Source organism: Talpa europaea (genome assembly GCF_964194135.1).
Source record: "Talpa europaea genome assembly, chromosome: 14".
In the NCBI taxonomy this organism is placed as follows: domain Eukaryota; kingdom Metazoa; phylum Chordata; class Mammalia; order Eulipotyphla; family Talpidae; genus Talpa; species Talpa europaea.
Window position 1 is genome coordinate 269332 of NC_140082.1, and position 25937 is coordinate 295268.

Below are 25937 nucleotides of genomic sequence, written 5' to 3' on the forward strand. Positions count from 1 at the left end.
CGCCGACGCGCGCGCCCCCAGCCGGAAGGGCGGCCCCGCGCGGCCTGCCGGGAGTCGTAGTTCGCGCGGCGCGGGCCGGTGACGCGCTTCCGGTGCGCCCGCAGGGCCGTCCTCGGCGCGCCCGGGTGCCGTCCGCCGTGGTGCGCGGCGCCCCCACCGTTCCCGAACGGCTGGGTCTCCTCGGCCCGACTCCCCGCCGGGCGCGCGGGCATGGCCTCCAGGGTCCGCACGGCGGCCGTCTGGGTGAGTCGGGCCCATCCGCGCTGCGTCCCGACCGCGAGGGCGACCACCCGCGCCGCCCTGTCCCGGAGCGGGCGGGCTTGGGCCGGGTGTTGCGTTTCTTCAGAAAAGGCGGCGGCGCTTTGGGGGGCCGAGGCGCCTTCCCCTGCGGGGGCCTTTCCCGCTCTTCTCCATGGGGTGTCCCCGGGGCTGGGCCCTGCGGTAGCGGGACGCGGGACCCGGCGTCGGGAAACGGGCGCCGCCCCACTCCCCTCAGGGCCTCCTTCGGGCGTGCGGGGCGCGGGCGCTGTTCTCCGGCTCTCCCGCCTCCGTGTCGCCTGACTGAGTGCGGCGGGTGTGCGCGGAGACAAGCCGGCGAGGCGGGAGGCGAGGGCGCGCGGGCTTCCCCAAAACGAGTAGAGAGCAGAGAAGGTGACTTGCTGGGCTGAAGCTACCAAGAGATTCATAATCGGTCTAAAGAGGTGGCTGAGGTGAGCAGAGGGCTGAAGGTCATCCTAGGAAAAGGAAGCAGCATGTGGACTCGAGAGACTTGTATTTCCTTGTTAAAATTATATTGTTACCAGGCAGGGTGAGGGACACCCCGGGACCCCCAAACCTGTGTGCTCTAAGTGGGTTCTGCCATCGGCCCCATCAAGACAAAACATACTCTAGTGCATAAGCCCTTCGGTAGAAAAAGAACTTTAATACAAATGGGGTGCATAGAGAACAGAAAGAATATAGTTTCCAATCAAGCACCCCAAATTACCCGTCCCCTCCTGGCTAAACGTCCAGCCCAGCAGGATGAGCCCAGAGCAGGGCCACTGAGGCCCGAGAGCCGCCCCAGTCTCAGGCCCGTCCTGGGGGACACACAGAAAGGGGCAGAGGGGGCCAGGCTGGTCTGGGAGGAAAAGACTCAAAACCCAAGTCCAGATAAAGGCTGCCACGGTCACCTCCCCATGGGGCCCTCACCCACGTCTCTGTGTCTTCCAAGTGTCCCTTCCGTGTCCCCCAAGTCCCAGGTGCAGGTCCAGGGCCGAGAAGCCATCGTGGCTTCTTACATGTCTTTCTGCTCCTTGTGCCTCGGTGCCTTCTCTCCTGTCTCCCCTCGCTGCTGGGCTCCTCCCTTCCTTATGGTGGGGCAGACAACCTGGAAACTCACTGTGTCTGAGCGTCACACTGGTGCAGTTTCTGAAATAGCTCTCCTTTGGGCCCTTCCCTCCTGCTATCCAGTAATAGCTTCCCTGCTCATGCCCTTCTTTGGGGAGGAGATTCACAGCCTGAATCTTTTTTTTTTTTTTTTTTTCTATTCCTGGTCTCTTATTTCTAGCAGCTTTCCTTAAGTGAAGGTCAGTGCTTAGGGAAGGAAGCACTGGCCAATCATTCCTCAGGCCCTGGAGACCTTAGGTGACCATGGCATTGTCACTTGTCACCTGCAGGCCTGTGCCGTGCCGTACAGGCTCAGGCCCCACTCCAGGGGTGCTCTCCTGGTGGGGAGGCACATTTGTTGGTGGCTTTGGAGCCCTGCAGTATAAGGCCCAGCAGCAGCCCCCTCGCTCCCCTATTTCCGTGACTGAGAACTGCCCTGGCAGTCAGGTCATATCTGTGTGGCCTGAGGTTTGTGACAAGACCTTGTCTCCTAGTTTTTTGTGCGCTGGCTTGTAGGTTCCTGTGGGCCTTGTCCTTTATATTCTGGTAAGTCTCATTTGTTCTCATGGGGAGTTTTTTGGAGATTAAAAAACTATGCTCCCAACCCGGTCTCATCCTTCTTTCAATGTTTTAACAACAACAAAAAGACTCAGAGCAGCTAAGGGACATGTTCCTGGGCATCTAAATGGTGAGAGCTGGAGCACAGCCTTTCATGCATTCAGAAGTCTCATAATACCTGCGTTCTCCCCCAAAGCAGGTTGTTGAATCTCTAGCATCTGGTATGATTTCTGTGTAATGGCTGCCTGAAGGTTTTTAAATCTCAGGGTGGTGGTTGCGGTCTTGGGATTCCTGCAGGCCTTCGCCTGTGCGGGAGGGCATGGTATGAGGGTGCTGCTTCTCCATTTTCACTTTGTCTCACCTCTGCCCTGCAGCCACACTGACACTGACTGCTCACAGCCCAGCCTACCTCATGGAGTCACTAACGTAAGTTTGCTCTTGAGTCTGCAGGTCCCACCTGTCCAGGAGCAACACAGTTCTGGTGGCAGGATCAGGAATCTTCCAGGTCAGGAACCCATCCTGGGTCAAGGGACCCCCGACCAGAGGCCTCTCCCTGGAGGACCTCAGCAAAGGCACAAGGGCCGCTGGACAAAGCAGGTCCTAGAGTGGCTGCTCACGTCACAGGCGCAGCCGAGAACCACTGAGCCCCAGGTAAGCTGCAGGCTCATTCCCATTTCTTTTACTTATTATTTTTTTTCTTTTTGGCAAGGAGAGGACTGGAGGGGGGTGTCCTTCGGTTCAAGAGGTAATATCTCCCGTTTGTGATCTATTTATCATCACTGGTTTGTGTGAAGTTCTGCTTATCCTTCTTCCCTAACCCTAACCCTTGTTTTCTCGTATTTCACTACCCCCCCCATATGTTGTGTTTTATGGGTGTCCTTGTGTTTACATGTGTTTACAAAATGTGCATTGTTATTGCTCTGTGTGTATTTTTAATATATGTTTTTGGTATGTGCACATATGTATCTTGCTACATTGATTACATATTTTGTTAAGCTCCCAGGCTCTTGTACATCATTTTCTCTAACCATCACCAGTGTTTGAGTGTTCCATTTGCTTCACATCCTTAGCCAACACTATTGTTAATCTTTTTACCTTGAACCATCTTGGTGTTTGTATGGTGATATGTCAGTATGAGTTTAGTTTGCATTTCCTATTGGTTAAAGAGGATGAGTAACTTTGTTGTGCTTACTTGTCATTTTGTTACCTTTTTGGCACCATGACTTTAATTTTCCTGTTTTCTTTTTCTTCTTGATTTAAAGAAATACGTTATATTCTGAAAGCTTGTTAGAAATGCAGACTCTGGGCCACCCTGGTGGCATAGGCAGTTGAGTGCAGCACTGTGAAGCTGTCCGCAGCCTCTGCAGTGCCGGTTCACCCCGACCAGCCAGGGAGATACCCACATGACGCAGCAGACCCCTCCTCTCTCGCCCACTGCTCCCCTCAGCAGTGTATTTCGGTCCTTCTGCCTGTTCTGTTCCCCACTCTATCTCTAGTGAATCCTCTGACTGTCCCGTACATTTCGCCTGTACCCCAGTTCCTGTATGCATGAATAAATAAATCTTTAAAAAAAAAAATGCGGACTCTTAAGGTCCCACTTCAGTCCTGTTATATCAGACTCTTATTTTTAACAAGATGCAGTCTCTCTTGGATGTTAAAGTTTAAAACAAACTTGATAACCAATCCACATCAGAATTTACCTTGGGTGTTTCTTTTACTCCAACTTGTATTGGGAAAATTTTCAAACATAGGAAAACATTGAATTACAGTAAACATCTGTGCAGCCATTACCTAGAATTTTTCCATACACATTTTATTGTACAGGTGATCCTTGAGCAACATAGGCTTGAACTGAATGGGTTCCACCTATACACAGACTTTCTTCGTATTTGAAATTTTTTTTTTATTTGCTACAGTTTGAGAAAACTTACAGATGAACCATGGATACTAGAAATGTTGAAAAAATTAAGGTAAAGGTAGGTCATGAGTACATAAAATACATGTAGGTAATAGTCTAATTGGTCACTAGCATAAAGCACACACAAATTTATTATAAAAAGGTAGTATTTATCAAGTCACACAAACACAGATGGTACACGGTCCCATTCACAAGAGTAAGAAACATAAACAAAGATGCAGCATGAAATATAGCAGAACTCACTGTAGTGCATACTGTGTTGCTGTAATAACTTCATAGCCGCCACCTGCTGCTGTTGAGGTGCTCTCAGGTTTTAAGAACTTATGCCTGTGGTGCCGGGCATTTGTGTGAGGAGGTGGCTCCAGTAAATTGTGTATGACAGTCGTTTAGTGCACCGCCAGAAACCCGAAGTGACACGGGACCCATCTGAGGCGCTCCCAGTGATGCTGGAAGTGCTCCCAAGAAAAAGAAGAGTCATACTGGAAGAAAAGTCAAGTTGCTTGGTACGCACCAGAGACTGAAGTCTATAACTGTGTGGCCTGTCATGACCAACGAATCGAGCATGAGGCCATTGTAAAAATAGAAAGAGAAATTCAAAAAGCTGTTACTGTAGCAGTGCCAGCAAGCACGAAAACCTTACGCTTTTTGTGAAAAAGTTTTTTTTCCCTTTTTTCTTTTATTATTTTCCCACCACCACTGTCACTGTGTCCCCTTTTTCCTTGCCCTCCCCCTTTCTTAACCTCAGAAACATCAGGGTGTTTGTTGACATCCACTGGTTTTTCAGGTGTTTTATGTTGAATTGTCTGTCCGATGTTTATTTTTATCCTTCTGACTTTTCTGCATGTAATTTTTTCAAATTCCCTCCTTTTTGTTGAAAATGGCTGCGTGTTGGGCCTCCCCTGGTCGCACAGCAGTTGAGCGCTGGGCTGTGAGGCTGCCCAGAGCCTCTGCAGCCCGATTCATTCCCCAGCCGCCGGCGAGGGTGCCACCAAAAAAAAAAAAAGAAAGAAAGAAAATGGCTGTGTTTCATCTTCCTTGTAGCTGTGTAATACTTCATGGTTTGTATTTACCACATCTTTTTGATCCATTTGTCCTTTAAAAATTTAGATTGCTTCTGTGTACCATTGTATGATGCAGGCTTTATTTTTTTGTTGATCATTGCATACTCTATACGTGAATATAGGCCCAAGGGTGGTCAGTGTTTCTATTTTTAACTTTTTTTAAGATTTGTTAATTTATTTATACAAGAACTGGGGTACAGGCCAGATGCGTGGGTGCCGCGGACCAGCACAGCAGTAGACGATGAGGCCACCTCAGGGTTGAGAGAAGCGTGCAGGGTGGTCAGGGCGTCGGCGAAAGAAATGACAAACAGACACACTTCAAGAGTGAAAATCTGAGTGTAATTTTCTTTGAGTTTGTGACCAGTATATATATGTTTTCCAAAAGCACAGGAATGAATATCAAAGAAATTAGCTTGCTCATGGGCTCAGTCTATCACCATCAGGGAGGTGATCTACATAACAAACAATGACCATTATAGAAGAAAGAGGAAGTTTAGAAAGACAGATAAGGGATTAAAGTTTTGGGATAAGATTTTTTATCATTCTTGTAGTGGTTCTTGGTGGTCGTTATCTATTGATAAGCTTCTGCCTTTTCAGGGAACTTCCGCTGCACTTCCTCTGCTTTAGGCTGTTCTCTCCCCGCGCGCTGGTTGCCCAGCTGGATCTAGGGACCGTGGTGAAAGCCATTCCTAAAGATCACTGCGGGGAGAGGTGCAGCAGGTAGGGTTTTGCTGTTCTCCCCCTGTGCGCTGGTTGCCCAGCCGGACCTAGGGACGGTTAGCCCTAAAGGTCACTGCAGGGGGAGGTGCAGCACGTGGGAGGGTGAGAGGATTCACCAGAGACAGAGCAGGGAGCAGAACAGGCAGAGTGACCAAAACACACCGCTGAGGGGAGCAGCGGGGAGACAGGAGAGGTCTGCCGCACCATATGGAACCCTCGCCGGTCGGCTGGGATCGAACCGGCACTGCTGAGGCTGCGGACAGCTCCACAGCGAGGCGCTCAACCGCCTGTGCCACCAGGGGGAGGCCCAAGATTCAATATTTTAATTCAATTTCTTTGGAAAATATTGCTGGGATTTAGTTAAATTTGTGTATCATTTTAGGCAAGATCACCATTTTGATTCTCTTGGTTCTCCCCATCCATCTCCTAATGTTATCTCAGTCGTTTAATAATAGCTTGAAGCTCTCATTGTGCACGTCTTCTACCTCCTTTGTTAGCTTGATTCTGAGATTTAATTGTTTTTAAATCCGTTATAAATGGAGTGAACTTAAGAAGAATACGTATGCTACTGTTGGGTAGAATGTTCTAGATATGTTAGATCTAGTTGGTTCATTTATTTTTTTTTTCCTTATAGTCTTTTCGGTGTTTTCCATTATTGAGTATAACAGTTGACAACTGTTATAAAGCTACTTCACTTCTGTCACAGTTTACTTTGTATATTTTGCTGATCCGTTATTAGTTGTCTCACTCTTTAGAGTTGCTATATAATCTGTGTTGGACTTTAAATAATAGGTAATATTCTTTATCTTCTATATCCTCTTTTGTTTTGCAGTCTTGTCATATTAGCTCAGCCATGCATGCTCTCTTTTGGCTGTATTTAGATGGAGTATCTTTAACCATCCTTTTTCTTTCAGTCTTTTTGTCTCTTTGGATCTTGAGTCTCTTGTAGACAGCACATTGTTGAATTGTGTTTTTATCCATTTTGCTAGTCTCTGTTTTTGTTTTTTAAAGATTTTACTTTTGTTTTGTTTATGCATCCAAGAACAGGGTTATAGGCCAGAGGTGTGGGGGGTGAGAGGATTCACCAGAGACAGAGTGAGGAGCAGAACAGGCAGATTGCCTGAAATACACTGCTGAGGGGAGCAGTGGAGAGACAGGAGGGGTCTGCTGCGCAATGTGGGTCAGCTACCTGGCTGGGGATTGAACTGGTGCTGCAGTGGCTGCCAGTAGCTTCATTGTGCTTACATTTAACCCCTTGCACCACCAGGGAGGCTCTTAAAGATTTTATTGTTATTTATTTATGCATACAAGAGCTGGGGTGTAGGTCAGAGATGGGGGGGGGGTTGAGAGAATTCAGCAGAGACAGCAGAGACAGAGTGTGAGAAGCAGAACAGGCAAATTGCCTGAAATCCACTGCTGAAGGGAGCAGCAGGTGAGACAGGAGAGGTCTGCTGTGCCTTGTGGGTCAGCTCCCTGGGGATCAAATTCAGGCTGTAGTGGTGATAGGCTGAGAAATAACCCCTAGACCACCAGGGAGGGCCTAGTCTCTGTCTTTTTTTTTTTTTTTAAGATTTATTTATTTATGCATACAAGAGCTGGGGTACAGGCCAGAGGTGAGGGGGGTGAGAGGATTCACCAGAGACAGAGTAGGGAGCAGAACAGGCAGATTGACTGAAATCCACTGCTGAGGGGAGCAGCAGGAGAGACAGGAGAGGTCTGCTCTGCCATTTGGGTTGCTCCCTGGCCGACCGGGGATCGAACTCGTGCTGCAGAGGCTGCAAATTGTTTCATAGTGCGGTGCTTAATCCCTTGCACCACCAGGGAGGCCCCTAGTCTCTGTCTTTTGATTGGAGATTTCAATTCATTTTACACTAAAATTAATTACTGATGAGGGACTATTGTTGTTATTTTGCTGTTGTTTTGTGAATACTTAATAGCTTGTTTCTCTTTTACTGCATTACTATGTTGGTTTAACCAATTCTTTGAGTGAAATGTTTTTCTCATTTCTTTTGTACTTTCATCTCAGTTTCTTTGATTTCCCATTACATTTGCATGTGTCTGATTTTGCTTCCTTTTGCAATGTTGGATGCTGCTTGTAGGCATGATTGTTACCCATTTTTATATGTGTCGAATGAAAACGTGACTGATTTAATGCACATTTATGGGATGTTTTCAAAATGTTTTTAATTTTTTACACACAAAGAATATACTAGACATCATTTGCTGCCCATTGTTTTCCACAAACCCAGTAAAATAATTGGAGATTGAATGGGCATATGCTTTTTCAGGGACCGTTGTCCTTCATGGATGTGTTTGTGGACTTTACTTGGGAAGAGTGGTGCCTGCTGGACCCCGCCCAGAAGCACCTGTACCGGAGTGTGATGTTGGAGAACTATGGCAACCTGGTATCCCTGGGTAAGTGTCACCGCCCTGAAAGGAGTGTGTGAATTCTGCAGGCTTCCTGTTCTTGACTGCTGAAGGTGGGGTGGCTTCTATGAAACATTTTAGAGGTCAGAGTTTCCTGTTCTCCCTTTGGCATTTGAATATAACAGTGAAACCATCTACTTCACAGCTTTATCAGGCAGTCACTGATCTGAATCCCCCCCATTCTTTTTTTTTAATAGTTATTTATGCATACAACAACTGGGGTACAGGCCAAAGATGGGGGTGGTGAGAGGATTCACCAGCGACAGAGTGGGGAACAGAACAGGCAGTGAAGTACACTGCTAAAGTGAGCAGCGGGGAAACAGGAGAGGTCTACTGCGCCATGTGGGACAGCTCCCTACCTGGAGATTGAACTTGTGCTGCAGTGCCTGCGGACAGCTTCACAGGTTGCATCTTAACCCCTTGCACCACTGGGCAGGCCCCCCCATACTCTAGAGATCCCGAATCTAAGCACTTGAGTCTGTGATTTTCCATTCACAGGGTATCAGTGCACCAAGCCCAATATCATCTTCAAACTGGAACAAGGGGACGAACTGTGGATGATGCAGACACAAATCCCAAGTCAGGGCAATCCAGGTAAGTGACAAAGACATTGGATCCCTTCCTCCTCCTTCGGAGTAGGTATAAACTCTCATGTGATGTTCCTTTCCTTCTTAGTTAACCTCTCAGCCAGTCTCGGCTTCCTAACTTCCTTTCCTAGTAAGACTCATTTTATTAGGCACTTGAGCAAGCTTTCCTTTTTACCTCATTTAGTGGAACTTTTATAACCCCTGTAGTGTCTTTCTATTGTTTTTTAAAATTATATGTGTAAATGCTTTATATTCAACCTGACTTCCTTCCTTCTTAAAACCCATCAGGAGATTCTATCTCTTCTAGAGTGTCCCATCACTTTGATGTTGTCAGCATGTGCACTTTAATGCACTGTCCTTTCTAAGTGCATTCTTGCATCATTTCCTGATCAGTTACTTTGTGTGAAGCCTCCGCCACTTAGACCTTCCCCACCCCTTATTCAGGTGACACCCCACTGAACCCACTCTCACCCTGTATGATGAAATGCTTATCCCTGTATGATGAAATGCTTATTCTCATGCTTGACCAGTCTTCTGTTGCTCTTCCTCTGCATCCAGAGGAGTCTCTCTTATCCTCCACTTTCCTTTTGTGTTGTAAATCAAGAACTGGGGTAAAGGTTAGGGGGTGAGAGGACTCACCAGAGTCAGAGTAGGGAGCAGAACAGGCAGATTGACTGAAATCCACTGCTGAGGGGAGCAGCGGGGAGACAAGAAAGGTCTGCTGTGCCATGTGGGTAGCTCCCTGCCTGGGGATTGAACTCAGGCCACAGTGGTAATAGCACTGAGACTTACTCCCTAGGCCACCAGGGAGGCCCTGCATGTTGTAACTTGTAAAATTTCAGGTATGTTAGTATTTGTGTTTTTAAAATAAGTCTTTTTGGGGGCCTCCCTGTTGGTGCAAGGGGTTAAGTGTCCATTGCAGTCTGCAGCCCCTGCAGCCTGAGTTTAATCCCCAGCCAGGGAGCTCACCCACATGGTGCAGCAGACACCTCCTGTCTCCCCGCTGCTCCCCACTCTGTCTCTAGTGAGTCTTTTCATCCCCCGCACCTCTGGCCTACACTCCAGCTCTTAACACACATAAATAAATAAATCTTTAAAAAAAATAAAGTAAGGGCCTCCCCGGTGGCGCAGCGGTTGAATGCTGGGTTGCGAAGCTGCCTGTGGCCTCTGCGGCGCTGGTTCAATCCCCGGCCACGGGAGGAGGGTCCCACGTGGTGCGCAGACCTCTCCTGCCGCCCGCTGCTCCCCTCAGCAGTGTGCTTCGGTCCTTCTGCCTGTTCTGCTCCCCGCTCTGCCTCTATTTAAAAATAAAAAAATAAAAAAAATAAAGTAAGTCTTTTAAGGTTCTTATCATCTTAATTTTCATCTGAAACAGGACAATCTTATCTCATTTTTGAATCATTCTATTTACTACCCAGTTTTATTTCTTTTACTCTTTCTGTAATAGTTTATTGTGATGTTGCTATCAGATAGGTTATTCTGAGCATAAAATTATTCATGACAAGCATGGCAGGATAAATCAGTGGTCTTTGTATCATTAAGATTGTTTCAGCTGCAATTTTTGAATAATCCTAAATCAAACTCTAAGCAGAAGTGATTTATTTATCCCAAAAATTCCTGAAGTAGGGGATCCTTAGGGTTGACTAAGTGATTGACTCAGTAAGTCACCAGAAGTCCATTTCTACCCTGACATTCTAAGTATGTCAGCATTTTGCTCTCATCACCTCCCTTCATGGTCTCAGACGGCTGTCACACCCAGCTGGCACGCAGAGGTACCAGTGATGTACTAGGACATGACTGTTTCTTCCCGCATAATTTTTTAAAGATTAATTTATTTATGCATACAAGATCTGGGGTACAGGCCAAAGGTGCAGGGAGGGGGGTGAGAGGATTCCCCAGAGACAGCAGGGAACAGAACAGGCAGACTGACTGAAACACACTGCTGAGGGGAGCAGTGGTTGAGTCAGGAGAGGTCTGCTGTGCCATATGGGGTAGCTCCCTGGCCAGGGATCGATCTCGTGCTGCAGTGGCTGCGGACAACTTCATAGGTTGCATCTTACCCCTTGCGCCACCAGGGAGGCCCCATAATTTTTTTTTTTTAATCAGACCTTTCCCAGGAAGCCATAGCAGATTTACCATGTTCATATGCTAGATTGTTACCCACATCCCTGTCAGAAGACTCCAATAAGGGAAATTGGGGCCGTCATTGTTGGTTCAGATAAATTGGTTGGTTCATGTTTCATCTTCTAGGATTTAAGGTTAGGGTGGGGGTGCAGGTGGATTCCCATTTTCCTTACTAAAGCTCATGACCTTAAAGATGGGTTGGGGGGGGAATACCAGGTTTGTGCTCACCAGGGAAAGGGCATAAGAACCACCAGGTAGGTAGCATTATTAAACTGCAGCTACCTCTGGTTAGGCAGCACCCAGTCACTCTCCCATCTGTCCATCTTTCAGAATACTCTGCTTGGACCTCTCTGTGGCCTAGAGGTCAGTTGAGTGTCAGCCCTATCATCTCTGCAGCCTGAGTCCATCCCCGGCCAGGGAGCTGACCCATACAGCGCAGCAGACCTCTCCTATCTCGCCCGCTGCTCCCCTTAGCAGTGGATTTCAGTAGATCCACCTGTTCTGGTCCCCACTCTGTCTCTGGTGAATCCTCTAACCCTCCCGTGCTAGCTTCATTCTGGGAGTGTACCGGCAGTGCACCCAGGGAGATCGCAGCTTGCAGTTCAGTGACACATTGGGTGGGTAGCTTTGCCAGGACTTACATGGCCGTGGTCTGTTGACTTGTTGACTGTGTTCTCTGAGCATGATTTCCTTTTCCATTGTCTTCTGTGGCTAAACTCGACATGCCCATTGGAGAGAATGTTTTCTGTAGATTCAGAATATCAGAATATTGTATTTAATATAAAATTTGATTATGTTTACTCTTTACACTTAACAACTCATGTCTCCTAGCCAATGGCTTTGATACTTTTTCCTAGTATTTTGAATTTGATTAAACCCTTGAGATGCCAAGGGATCGTAATTTCTGTCACTTCCTTATTTTCTATCATTACTGGAAAGAGAAAGCTTAGCAGAAAATGCATTATATTTCTTGGGAAACCAAATGATGGAAGCCACAGATAAGGAAACCTAGCAAATAAGCATGGGTATGAACAGCAACAGAAGACTTGGAAGAATGAAATACAGGAATTATTAGAACAGCTTTAGTGTCTATGAATCCTGAGAGCCTATAGGGCACAGTACGACAACCAAACACATAAGTAAATCAGATTCTAGGATTCTAGGACAAAGATTAACTTATTAGCTGACCTGTTTTCTTCTTGATGGAAATGTTTCTGATTCGGACCATGTCATTGGCTAGTCACACTCTCCCCATTTGTGATAGTCAGAAGTTCCCATACTCATTTTTCAGTGCATTCAGCAGGAATTGTTGGGGAAAATAGAAGATTGTTTCAAAAGAATAGGGGTCAAGTTACATAAATCTTTTTTTAAAAAAAAAGTTATTTTGGCATCTCTAAAAGATTACTAGCAGTTTCTGGTCCTCTGTTCCAAAATATGATGTTTCATGTGAATTTTTCTTTTTTTTTAAGATTTTTTTTTTAATTTATGCATACAAGAACTGGGGTGCGGGCCAGAGGTGCAGGGGTGAGAGGATTCACCAGAGACAGAGTGGGGAACAGAACAGGCAGACTGACTGAAATACACTGCTGAGGGGAGCAGTGGGAGAGACAGGAGAGGTCTGCTGCACCCTGCGGATCAGCTCCCTGGCCGGGTATCGAACTCATGCCACAGTGGCTGGCAATGGCTTGATAGCTCTGAGAAGTTTAACCCCTGCACCACCAGGGAGGTCCATGCGAGTTATTTTCATTTATTTGTGTGAGTGCTCAGTGTAATTTTATCACCAGGAGGAGTGGAAACTAATCTGTGATATTTACTGCTCTTTCTCCAGAGCTCTGGTGTGCTTGTACATAATAGATGTTCAATAATTATTTCTTGAATGAATCTAATGCTTAGAGTCTTTCCTACCTTTTTATATTTTGCTCATTTTCCCTTGTACCTGCTTTGTTATCTTTATTATGCAACAATTTTATTTTATTTTTGTAAAGATTTATTTATTTATGCATACAAGAAATGGGGTACAAGCCAGAAGTGTGGGCAGTGAGAGGATTCCCCAGAGACAAGAGTGGGGAACAGAACAGGCAGACTGACTGAAACACACTGCTGAGGGGAGCAGCGGGCGAGACAGGAGAGGACTGCTATGCTATGTGGGTATCTCCCTGGCTGGCTGGGGATCAGACTTGTGCTGCAGAGGCTGGGGAATAGCTTCACAGTGCTGTGCTTAACCCCTTGGCCACCAGGGAGGCCCTATTATGCAGCAGTTTTAAACTCAGAACGTATTCATTGTCAGTTTCTAATGGCTGTCCTCTTTTTTTTTTTTTTTTTTAATAAAAGGGCAGGTTTATTATAAAAAGGGAAGTCAGGGATGCTTGTCCAGACACAAGTGGGCAGAAAGAGCTGCCTCTGAAAGGGTTTGTTCGAAGAGAGGCCTATATCGTCACAGGTGGGCAGTCTTGGAGGAGAGCTGCCTATGCTGCCTTGCAAAGGAAGAAGGTTGGTGAAGGGAAACACATCTGCATAGTCACAGGCAGGCAGGAGAGCTGCTACCTGTCTTCACTTTTTGTTTAGCTTTGCATTTGCCTGTGCCCCACAATTTGGGTATATTTACTCTTTTACTTATAATCAGACTTGGTATCAGCAAATAAAATAATCTCATGAAATGACGTTTTTAAGTGAATTTTACGCTATGCCTGCATCATATTGTTGTTTATTTACAACATGGTTAATTCTTTTCATTTCTAGACAAAGTCTGGGAAATTGATCATATGGAATGGTATCAGGAAAATCAAGGCAAGCTGGAAAGTATGGCAAAAGGCTATGAATTTACAACATTTGGAAAATTGTGTCTTCTTAGTACAAATCATGTTTCTTCAAGACAAAAGTTTTATACAGGTGGCACATGTGGAAAGAGTTTGAAATATATGGAATGCACTAGTTATGCTGAAAAGAATCCTAATGGGTTTAATATGCATAGAGAACCATTCTTCCATTCTAAACATGAGCAGACTGTTACTGGAACAAAATACTCTGAAGGTGAAGAGTCTGGAAAAACCTTCGATAGGCAGTCACAGTTAATGTGCCAACAGTTGTGTATGGAAGGACAACCCTTTGAATGCAGTTACTGTGGGAAGACCTTCAGCAGCAAGCCATATCTTGTAGTGCATCAGCAGACTCATGCCAGAGAGCAACCTGACGCATGTAATGGATGTGGGGGAGACTTCAGCAGCAAGTCCTACCTCAGTGCACATCAGAGAACTCATGCGGGAGAGGGACTACATGAATGCTGTGAATGTGGAAAACTCTTTAGTAGGAAAGACCAGCTTGTTTCACACCAAAGAACTCATTCCAGACAAAAACCCTATGGATGTAATGAATGTGGGAAAGCCTTTGGCTTGAAATCACAGCTCATTATACATCAAAGAATTCATACGGGAGAGAAACCCTTTGAGTGTAGTAAATGTAGCAAAGCCTTTAACACAAAGTCAAATCTTATGGTACATCAGAGAACTCATACAGGAGAGAAACCCTATGGTTGCAGTGAATGTGGGAAAGCCTTTACTTTCAAGTCACAGCTCATTGTACATCAAGGCGTTCACACAGGAGTCAAACCGTTTGGGTGCACTCAATGTGGGAAAGCTTTCAGTTTGAAGTCACAACTCATCGTTCATCAGAGAAGTCACACGGGTATGAAACCTTATGTATGTGGTGAATGTGGGAAAGCTTTCAGGAGCAAATCGTACCTTATTATCCACATGAGGACTCATACAGGAGAGAAACTCCATGAATGCAGTGAATGTGGGAAAGCCTTCAGTTTTAACTCACAACTCACCATACATCAGAGGATCCACACAGGAGAGAGTCCATATGAGTGCCGTGAATGTGAGAAAACCTTCAGTCGGAAGTATCAGCTCATTTCACACCAGAGGATTCATGCTGGGGAGAAGCCCTATCAATGCAGTGACTGTGGAAAAACTTTTGGTTTGAAATCACAGCTCATCATACACCAGAGAACTCATACAGGAGAGAAACCCTTTGAATGCAGTGAATGCAGCAAAGCCTTTAATACGAAGTCAAACCTTATTGTACATCAGCGAACTCATACAGGAGAGAAACCCTATGGTTGCAGTGAGTGTGGGAAAGCCTTTACTTTTAAGTCACAGCTCATCGTACATCACGGAGCTCACACTGGGATAAAACCCTATGGATGTAGTCAGTGTGGGAAAGCCTTCAGTTTAAAGTCACAGCTCATTGTACATCAGAGAAGTCACACAGGAGAGAAGCCCTATGAATGCAGTGAATGTGGGAAAGCTTTCAGGAGCAAATCATACCTCATTATCCATATGAGAACTCACACAGGAGAGAAACCACATGAATGCAGAGAATGTGGGAAAGCCTTCAGTTTCAACTCACAACTCATTGTACATCAAAGAATCCACACAGGAGAAAATCCCTATGAATGCACTGGTTGTGGAAAAGCCTTCAACAGGAAAGATCAACTCATTTCACATCAGAGAACTCATGGAGGGGAAAAACCTTATGGGTGTAGTGAGTGTGGGAAATCCTTTAGTAGCAAGTCATACCTCATTATCCATCTGAGAGCTCATTCAGGAGAGAAACCACATGAATGCAATGAATGTGGGAAAGCCTTCATTTGGAAGTCACTGCTAGTTGTACATGAACGCACTCATGCAGGGGGACGCCCTTACAAATGCGGTCAATGTGAGAAAGCCTTCAGTGGAAAGGTACATCTTATTGTGCATCAGAGAACGCACACAAGAGAGAGACCCTATGAATGCAGTGAATGTGAAAAGGCCTTCATTAGGAAGTCTCAGCTCGTTGTACACCAGAGAATTCATTCAGGGGAGAAGCCCTATGGATGCAGTGAATGTGGAAAAGCTTTCTCTCAGAAGTCAATTCTCAGCGCACATCAGAGGACCCATACAGGAGAGAAACCCTGTAAATGTACTGAGTGTGGGAAAGCCTTTTGTTGGAAGTCACAGCTCATCATGCATCAGAGAACACATGCAAATGAAAGATGTGATGAATTAAATATGGGAAACTTCCTCTCAAAAGCAAGTTCACAAAGAATGCCAGCAACTTCATATAGAAAAGAAACTCTCTAAAGGGGATTATCTCTTACACCAGAAAACTCCTACGCAATAGAAACGTAATGAATGCATACCATGTGAAAAGTCATCCACAGATAGGCGTGATTTTTTACACATAAACATATAAAACGCCCAGTAGAAACTGTAAATTCAGAAAGCCCTTAAAGGTTTTCAGCAACATGTCACACTTTTTAAAATGTATATATAGGTGAGGAATCATGAATGAAGTGAATGTTGGAAATTAATTGTACCAATGTAGCATTCATCAAACCAACCAAACCAAACGTAAAATACACTGTCGGACATTGGGAGTTTCATCTTATTGAATGTATTGTAATGAGTGAAAATAGAGAACCAAATGAATGGCCAAATTATTAAAATTACAAACACCTTAGGTATCAGAAGCCCATACCTTGGCAAAACCATGCTGTTACTTAGGGAAATTTTTCATTTAGAAAATGACAAGCCTCTAGCAAAATAATCCAAGTGATGACCTGTGACTGTCCAAATGGGGTAATGTCTCAGCTGGAAAGTTCGCTTCAGTATTTTTACTAGTTTTGAGTAATTCCCCTAAAAGCTATCCTAAAGGAAGTTTTGTTCCAGATATTTAAAACTCTGAGGAAAACCTTAGAGAAAGTATCAACTAACGTGGTAAGCGCATTCATAACAGACTAGATACTCCTTTTTAGTGTGTAAATAATTGTAATTATCAGGGCAAGATGTAAATTAAATCCTTACCTAAAGTCTTTGGTAGGTTTTTAGTAACTGATAGTAAGAAAAATGGTATATAATGAAATCAGGTTCTTAAATAATGTTAATTCTTTCAGTGTTCACTGTGATCCTTTCTCAGTGTTACTGTGAACGATGTTGAATAAGGCAACCTTATTCAAGGACTTGCTACACTTTGTAGGACTTACCTTCATGTCTAGAGCTATCTTCCTCCATCAACTGTATGGAGTTTCTGTGCTCTAGCATTTTAATTATGAATGCCATATATGGTAGATAAATTAGGTGCCACACCATTTGTTAGGTATTTCTCCTTTGTAACAACATTCTCAACTAGCACGTTTTTTTAAGATTTATTTATTTATGCATTCAAGAGCTGGGGTGCAGGCCAGAGGTGTGGGGGGTGAGAGGATTCACCAGAGACAGTGGGGAATGGAACAGGCAGACTCACTGAAATATACTGCTGAAGGGAGCAGCGGGCGAATAAGGAGAGGTCTGCTACGCCATGTGGTGGCCCTCTGGCTGGGGATCGAACTCGTGCTGCACTGGCTGCAGGACAGCCTCATAGGTTGTGTCTCAACCACTAGCGCCACCAGGGGCCTTAACTAGCACATTTTGTTACTAGAATAACATCATTAAACATATTAACACATTTCAATATGACAAACCTCTTATTTTCTGTCTTTTGTAACTTGGCCAGGCAGCTATCTCTTTAGTTACATAGATCAACATTCTACACACTTACCTTTGTGTGCCAAGAACTGCTCATGTTCTTACTGGCTAGGATAGCCTGATACCCTTTAAGAGCAGTACTCCTTCACCATGTGTGCTGTCACGACTGGATCTTTCAGGTGTCCCAGGAAGTCAGTTGCATGTTCATCAAAGTAGGTTTTAGATGTTTGATATAGTCTTTTTTTTTTTTTAGAGGCATGCTTATTTATTTATTTTATTTGTTTGTTTTGTTTATACAAGCACTGGGTACAGTCAGAAGCGTGGGAGGGTGAGAGAATCCACCAGAGCCAGAGCGGGGAGCAGAGCAGGCAGAAGGACGGAAGTACACTGCTGAGGGGAGCAGCGGGCGGCAGGAGAGGTCTGCACACCATATGGGACCCTTCTCCGGAGGCCGGGGAGCAGCCGGGGATCGAACCGGCACTGCAGAGGCTGCAGGCAGCTTCGCAACCCAGCGCTCAACCGCTGCGCCACCTGGGAGGCTCCTGATATAGTCTTAAGTACAGCAAAGCAAACTGAGCTTGTATTTTCAGGAAGGATCTTGATGCACTTATTAGTTCCTTCACTTTACATTACCTAAGAAGATTTTGTTGTTTTCAGCCTTTATTCTAGTTCACTTTTTCTCTAATTTGAGCTACCTGGTATCCTTTGAAAACACTTTAGTGATACATTTAAGTGATACTGCTGGAATGTGCATGTATAGCTGGAAAGTCAGTGTTTTGAAGTTTTCTGCCAGGTGCTTGCCTACAAAGTTTTTCTTCACAGTCTCACCAACATCCCTATGTGATGAACACTCACCTGGAGCGTGGGGCCTTTGCAAATACATCAGGGCTATCTTGGGGGAGTATGAGGATTCACAACTGAAAATAATTCTGAAGGATTCTCCACTTTGTATTATTGAGGGGATCTCATTTCTTACCCAGAGAAGATGTTTGTTTCTCGAAGGGTTTATGTAATTTGTCTAGTAGTAATTGTGTTCAGCTCATTGAACAGGGTCAGTATTCTCACAGACACCTGAGGTGAATGATGGTTCACAGAAGAGGTTTATCTAAAGAGGGCGTTTCAGATATTTGCTGAAGTATGTCCCCTAATCGGGAAAAGATCCGTAGTATGTGTTCTGTCATTGACGTTCCAACTAAAAAGCCCGTGTAATGAACAGATGTAAGGGAAGTCTGTGTTCAGTTTGTACACTGCCGCCCTGGCACACCTAGGCTGTCGTGGCTGTGTCCCATGATGCGGCGTTCACCCGCCGTCTTGCTCAGAAGAAGGCTTGGCTTTGCAAGTAACTTCCATGGATTCTCTGGTGTAGATTTTGATTTTTTTTTAAATATTGCACCAAAATACTATCTATCTTGATGACTGAGTTTTTGATGCCTCGCCCAGCCTACTCCCTGCCTTTAAAGAAGACACCCGTGTACAGCTTGGGCCTCGCGGATCGGGGTGGCAGGGACTGGGCCCCACCTGCTGCCCTGTGAGGTGACGTTGGAGCCCTGGTGATGGTGGGCACGGTGTGGGCACTGCTGGGCCCTGGCCCCCTGGGGACGGGTGGAGAAGCTTGTCCAGCTCTCGAGTAGGGCCGCCATCGGAGCTGCCCCAGGAGGAAAGGAGCCACTCCCTGGGCCCCTACTACCCCGTGTGTTTGCTGGCGTCGGGGCGAGGGTGCCATGGCCTGTCTTCCGCACCCGTCTGCTCAGCCCGCCGGGCGGGCAAAGACCAGCTGCCAAATCCGCAAGTTCTTGCTGACGGTCCGTCCCTCCCTCGGTGCCGCCCGGTGGCAGTGCCTGCCGCCCTTGAAGAGGTTCTGGAAACCCACTGGCCCGAACGCCGCCTCCCACAGCGATAGCCCCGCCCTGGGGCGCAGGTGGACCCTCGGCCAACCCCGCATCTCCGCGGAGGGCCTGACCGCGGCCCGGGGCAGTCCTGACCCGGCGGGAGCAAGCCCGCCTGCCGGCTGCTGAGAGGAGCGCAGCGGGGAGCGGGGCTGCCGCGGCCGAGGCCTCTGACACCGGGGCCTCCCTGGGGCGCGGGGGCCGGGACAGCCCGGGAAGGCCCCGCGGGCAGCGGCCCACGGGCGCCCCTGGCCTCTCCTGGCCGCGCCCCCCCCCCGCCCCGGCAGCGGGCTCCCGTGGACCCGCCCGCTCTGCGCGCGCTGCGGCTCCGGCGGAGCCTCTCACCCCGCGCGTCTGGCCCGCACCCCAGTGCGTGTGCCCGAATCTCGGAAAAATGAAAAATCAATCTTAAAAGAAAGACAGAAGCGCCTTGGCGTGTTCACGGCACGGAGCTGGCGTGAGGATGCGGCTGCCAAGGCCTGAGGACGGCCCTGGGGGCGCGGGGGGCGGGGGCCCTTGGAGCTGCGGTGCCCCCCGGCTCGTCTGAGGGAGGGACAGGCACGACCAGGGCTCCCCGGCCCGCAGCGGCGCGTTCCGGAGCGGGGGGGGGAGGGGGGCGGGGGGGGGTGAAGAACCTTGAAAGCAGAAAACCGTAAAGTTCATTTTATGAAAATCGAGAAAACATGAGTGAACAAAACGTGAATTCGAATAATTGGAAAAACCCCCGGGGGCGCGTCGCCCTGCGCTGCGCTCCGGAGACCGCGGGGCGCCCCCGGGCCGGCGTCGAGAAGCCGCACGTGCCTCCCCCGGGGCCGCCGCGCCCCGCCCCGAGTGGCGCCTCCGCGGGCCGGGCCGGGCCTGGGGGGCGCTGGGGGCCGCCGCGCAGCACGACCCCTGGCCCGCCTCGGGCCCCCCGCGCCCCGCCTCCGCCGGAACCCGGGCGCCCGGCAGCCAAGGCGGGGCGGGGGCGGGGGGCGGGCGCGGGGGCCCATTGGCCGCGGCTGGACACTTTGTAGCGCCCCGCGGGCGCAGGGGCGGGGGGCGGAGCGAGGGGGCGCGGGGCGGCGGCGGGGAGCGGTGCGGCGGTGAGTGGGGCTGGGGCGTCGGGGCTGGGGGCCGGGGAGCCGGGGGGCTGGGCGAGGCCGTCCGGGGCCGTCGGCGACAGCGGGGCCGGCGCCGGGCAGGAGTCGCGGCTCCGGGGCGCTGCGCCAAAGGCGCGGGGCGCGACGCGGCGGGGCCGGGGCCCCGGAATCTCCCCTCCCGCGCCCGGGGTCCCGGAATCTCCCCTCCCGGGGCTGGGCCGCCCCGCTCCTGGCGCGGAGGGGCGCGGGCGGGCGCGGAAAGCCCAGGAAGCCGCGGCCGGGAGCGCGCGGAGCCCCCTCGGCGGACGCGGAGGTGTCGGCGGGCGGGTCTGCGGCGCGGACGCCCCGGGGGTCCCCGCCTCCTCTCGGGCCCCGTGGGCCCCGCCGGCCGGCGCAGGCCGGCGTCCGCGTCGAGGTGGCCTGGGGCGCGGGGGCCGCCTGCTGGGCCCGCCCGCGGGTCACCTCCCCTCGCCGCCCGCCGGGCTCGCTGGCCGGGTCCTCCCGCCGGCGGCAGCGGGCGAGCCTCGTCCGCGTTCCTCGAAGGTTTGGCTTTTCCCGAAGTCAAGGGCGTTTAGCCCGCGGTTGTGCCCCGCCCGGCTTTGGCTGCCCGGCCCCGCCCCAGGTGCCCTCCAGCCGCGCGCAGGGGCCGAGAGGGCCCCCCCGGCGCTGCCCCCAGCCCCCCACGCGAGAGCCGCCGCGGCGGGCGCCCGGGAGGAGAGAGCCCCGCGGGGGCGGGGGCCACCGCCGGCCCCTGACCGCGCGCCGTTGGCCGCAGGCCCGCGAGCATGCAGAGCTTCCTGACCCTCCTGCGGGCGGGCGGCGGCGCAGGCCCGCCCCTGGCCGAGCTGGCGGCCCTGGCCGGCCGGCTGTGTCGGGACATGCAGGACGACCCGGCCCAGGTGCAGCCCTTGGTCACCGCCGTGCTGGACAGCCAGCTGCGCCTGCAGCTCCTGGACAACGTGGACGTGGCCCTGGCGTGTGCGCGTGCGCTGGCGCGGCAGGAGCAGCACCAGGCCGCCTGCCGGCTGCTGGAGGTAGGCCTGGGCCCCGGGTGCTCAGGGAGGTGTGCGCGGACCGGCCAGGACGTCGGCCACCCCGCTAGAAACTAACCGCGAGGGTCAGGCTGCCCTGCCCAGAATCCTCCACTGACCAAATCTGAGGCGGGGGTGCTCTGCTCCCGGAGCTGGCGGCCGGCAGGAACAGGAGCTCTGCGGGGGACTGGGGGTGGCCAGGCAGAGCCCAGAAGCCAGGGGATCTCTGTCAGCTGGTGGTCACTGGAGCCTGCGCCCACTGGACACCAAAGACTGGCCACATGGGCGTGTGCCCACCTGCGGTCTTCAGCCCACGCGAAGTGCGTCCAGGCCGGGGCTGAAAGGCAGGCTCTAGCCCAGCTGCTCTGGGGCGGCCATCACGTCCCCCCGTGCTGCTACCTCCAGCAGTGGGGGGCTCTGGTCCTCCCGCAGGCCCAGAGGCTCCCAGTCAGGGCTGGGCCTCCCTCCTGACTGTGGCACAGTCCTGGACAGTTCATGGGGAGCCCACCTTCAAGATGCTCCCTCTTTCCAGCTCTGTTTCTACTTCTCCCCAACCCCATGAGGTGACTCCTGCCCACTCTCGGGCAGCGCCCAGAAGCAGGAGCTGCACAGGTGTGGGGGGCAGCCAGCGCCTACAGGGCGGCCCAGCTCCAGGCCCTGCCCGACGTGCTCCAGCTGCATCTGACCTCCTTGATGCTTCCTCTGCCTCAGGGCCTTTGCACATGCCACTCCCCTTGCCCTCTGGCGCCGCCACCTGCTGACCCGCGGTGTCTGGAAGCTGTGGCTGGCAGCGCAGGGGCAGACTTGGAGACACAGCAGGGCCGGCGCCCCCTGGCTATGCTGGCCCCCAGGGTACTGCATGCCCCCCAGCCCCTGGGTCCTCCGTAGTCCGACTGTGTCTCCGAGTGTGGGTCCCGCGCTCTCCCCGGGTGAGACCAGGCCTCCCTCCCACTAGCCCGCAAGCGGGGGCAGCAAGGGGGCCGCCCTGGGGGGGAGGCGCTGCCCCCCTCCCCGGCTGGGGCGCGCCTGGCCCTCCGCTTCCCCGGGCAGCGCGGACAAGCTTGCTGGGGCCGGTGGTGGCAGCTGGGGACCAGGGCGCGCGAGTGGTGGGGGTGGCGGGCAAGGGTTCGCAGCCTCGGGGCGCGGGGGCGGGACTCAGCAGGCCTCTCTCCAGGGCTGCCGGGCGCCCGGGGGCAGCCAGGAGCTGGTGCAGCTCTGGCACGACATCCACTACCTGCTGGCCGCGCGGAGGCTGGGCGTGCCCACCCTGACGCCCGTGCAGCGGTTCCGCTGCCGCAAGAGGTAGGTGGGGCGGCAGGTGGGGCGGCGGGCGGGGCGGGGGGGCGCGGGGCGGGCTGGGGCGGGGGGCGGCCCCGCCCGCCTACGTGAAGGGGGGCTGCCCGGAGCCTGAGCCCCGGAGGCCGAGCGAGCCGGCCGCCCACCCCGTGCTGCAGGTGCTGGCGGTGCCGGGCGGCGCCCCGTGGTCAGCGGCTCTCGGGGTGCGGGGCAGCTCAGGCAGGGCCAGGGCGCTGCGCCCGTAGGCGGCTCCGGGGGGCTCAGGGGGGCGGGCCGCTGCGGGCCGGGGGTCGGGGGGCCGGGGTGGGGGCGCTGAGGCCGCAGTTCTGGGGTCTGGCGGGAAGGCCCCGGCGCTGTCGGGGAGAGGCTGGAGGCGCCGCGATGGCGGCGGGAGGTGGAAGCGCGAAGCTGGCCGGGGCCGGGGCGGGCCGCGGGCTGTCCTGGCGTCGGGCCGCAGGTCCTGCGCGGGAGGTGCCGGCTCGCGGCTCGCCTCTGACGGCAAAACCCAAACGCGGGCGAGACCGCGCGACCCAGGGGCCCCTCGCGCCCCGCAGGAACCCCCCGCCGCCCGCGCTCTGCCCCGACGGCCCGCGGAGCCGCACCTTCCCCAGGGAGGTGCGCCAGAAGCTGCAGGACTTCGCGGCGGGCGTGAGCGCCAACCCCGGCAAGGCGGAGCGGGTAGGAGCGCGCCCCGGCCCGGCCCCGGCCTGCCCCTCGGCCCCACTCTCCCCCGCGCCCCGCCCGCCCCGGGCCCCACGCTCCCCGCCCTCCCGCCAGCCCAGGGGCACCCCCGCCGCGTCCCTGGGGCGCGCCCCCGACCCCAGCCTCCCCGCCCGGGGCCGCCCCAGCCCCGGACGGGCGCCGCCGCCCCCAGCTTCCCGCCGGCCGCGAGCAGGGACGCCCCCCCCCCGCGGTGGCTTGGGGTCCCAGCGCCCCTGGGGCGGGGCGGGCGGGGTTCGCGGCAGCGGGCTGTGCTCGGGCAGGAGCGGCTGGCGCGGGAGACGGGCCTGCGCGCCGAGCAGGTGTCCAACTGGTTCGCCAACTTCCGGCGGCGCCGGCGCGCGCGGGTGCGGAGCTCGGAGGCCCCGGCGCCGGACCCCGGCGGTGGAGAGCGGGGCGCGGACCGGCCTCAGTGGTCAGGTGAGTGGCCCCCGCCTCTGAGAGCTGCTCCCCGAGAGCCCTTGGGGTGTCCTGCGTCCGGCCCAGCTCCCCGCACCCCGCGCGCAGCCGAGACCCGCCCCCGGAGGCCGCGCTGCGCTGGCGGGTGTGGCGGCTGCGGCCCGGGCTGGCGGCCGCCGTCGCTGCGGGGGCCTGAGACCGGCCTCGGGGCGCATGGCCGGGCGGCCCCGCTGCCCCCTCGGTCCCGCCGCGGCCGCGCTCGCGGCGGGGGCCGGGCGGCTCCTCGGCCCCATCTCACCTGCTTCCCGCAGGGCGCGAGGAGAGCGGACCCGCGCCCGCCGCGGAGCGCCCCGGAGGGTCGTGGGAGCTGCGGCCGCCGGCCCCGGCCTTCCCTGGAGCCGAGACGCTGCCGGCGCCGCCGGCCAGGTGCTGCCCCGGGAGGGGGCGCGGCCCGGAGCCGAGGGAGGGGGCGCGGCGGGGCCGGCGTGGGCGCGGGCGCTGCGCCGGGGAGGGGGGAGGCTGGCCTCGGCCGGGGAGGCGCGGGCGGGCCTCACCCCAGGGCCGGGCGCCTCCCGCGACCGGCTTAGCGCGGCGGGTCCGGAGATGCCAGCCCCGGTCCCCCCCCCCCCCGCGGCCCGGAGGCTGAGGGAAGGGGCGGGGGGCTGCGGCGGGCAGGGCGCCCCAGAGGCTGGACACAGCCCTGGGGCTGCGGGAGCCGCGGCCACTTTCCCGCTGGCCTCCAGGGCCGGTCCTGCCGTCCAGGGCGTCCCCACCGCCGAGCACCTCACCGGACACAGCCGCCCCGAGTCTGCGGGAGCAGCGTAGATGGGGCCTCTCTGGGGCCACGCAGGACGGCCGTGGGGCGTGCACGGTGCCCACTGCGGGGGGGCTGAGTCTGAACCCGGATTCCCTCGACGGACTGGAGTCTTCTCCAGGCCTCAGGCCCGCCCAGGGGACCTCGCTAACCCGCGCGTCCTGTGTCCCCAGGCTGTACCACGAGGCCCCTGGCCATGAGCCGGCTGCTCTCCCTCCGGTCTGCCCTGGCCCGGGCCTCTGCCCTCTGGCTGCCGGCGGTGACCTGCTGGGGCCCCCTCTGGCTGCCCCTGAGTCGTGGCTGATGCCTCTTGCTCTGGCGTCCTGCACAGAAGTCTCCCCAGCGCTGGTCCCCGGCCCTGTGTGGCCTGCGGACACCGCTGCCGCCATGGCCACAGTTGCCCGGAGCCAGCTGGGCACCACAGGTGGGTCCACACAGAGGAGCTCACGAGTCTGCCCCAGCGGCTGTGACCACCACGGTCGATTGAGGCCGCTTGGCTGGGCCCGAGGAGGGGGTTCACGCACACACACCCCAGGCGTCCTTCATTTAATTTATTTTGCAAATTAAAGCTTGCCAGCAGCAGACTAGGGGAGGGAGGGGCGGAGCGGGGTGCTCTGCAGCGGCTGCCCAGGCGCCCCCTCCCCATCTCTCCACCCAGGGGGGCCCTGACGTCAGTCTGGAGGACACCTGTGCAGAGCGCCCGTGGGTGCAGGCCCCCCCGGGGGCTCTGTGATACCCCTTCGAGGGGAGGGCTGGGCCTGCCCCCTCACTACCCAGAGGGCTCGGTCCTGTGCCCTGTGCGGGATTTCCAGGCGTCTCTAGCTGCCCTGCTGGAGAGTCAGCTTTGCAAGGTCCCCCTGGGGTCCCTGCCTGTCCTGAATTTGCCGTTGATGCCTGTGCTGTTCAGCCGTGGAGACAGAATCTGGGTCTGGAGGCGCATCCTTGCGCTGGGGGCTGATCTGGTCCTGTGCAGCTTCCTTTGGGGCTCACCTGGCCCCCTTCTTTGGGGCTTTTTCTCCTTAAAGCCTGCGGCTCTGAAATTTCACAGACGGTCCTAGGTCGGAAGCTTGGTAACCCGCCCAGCCGTCAGTCACTTACAGAACAACTTTAAGAAAAACAGAGCAGCCCCCACCCAGACCATTACGTGCTGGCGTGTCCCAACCCCTCGGCCAATCCCAAAATGTTAGCATTTCCTTCACGCCTGCGTTTCGTGACTCTCCTGTCTCCCTGCGTCCCCCTACCACGGTGGACTGTGCCAGCTCTTTGGAGACAGCTCCATGCTCTGAGGGCCCGGCATCCTGCCCGAATCTGCAGGCGCCCACTGGGCCCCGTTCTGTGATTTTTCGCTCTGGGGGCCGGGACCAGGACTGGACCTGCTGCCCCGAGGCTCCCATGGGCACAGGCTCACCTCTGCCCTGCTGGCGGCCAGCCCACCCGGCACCGGGG

General features: G+C 53.6%; 1 protein-coding gene across 1 annotated transcript; it reads left to right on the plus strand.

Annotated features, from left to right (window-relative positions):
- Positions 1 to 20986, plus strand: LOC311183613 (zinc finger protein 268-like; the record flags this gene model as incomplete). Its single annotated transcript, XM_084253157.1, has 4 exons — positions 1 to 243; positions 7911 to 8037; positions 8548 to 8643; positions 20865 to 20986. Exons 1-4 carry the CDS (start codon positions 211 to 213, stop codon positions 20984 to 20986), a joined length of 378 nt encoding a protein of 125 aa, XP_084109283.1. The 5' UTR covers positions 1 to 210.
- Between the last annotated feature and the right edge of the window lie 4951 nt (positions 20987 to 25937).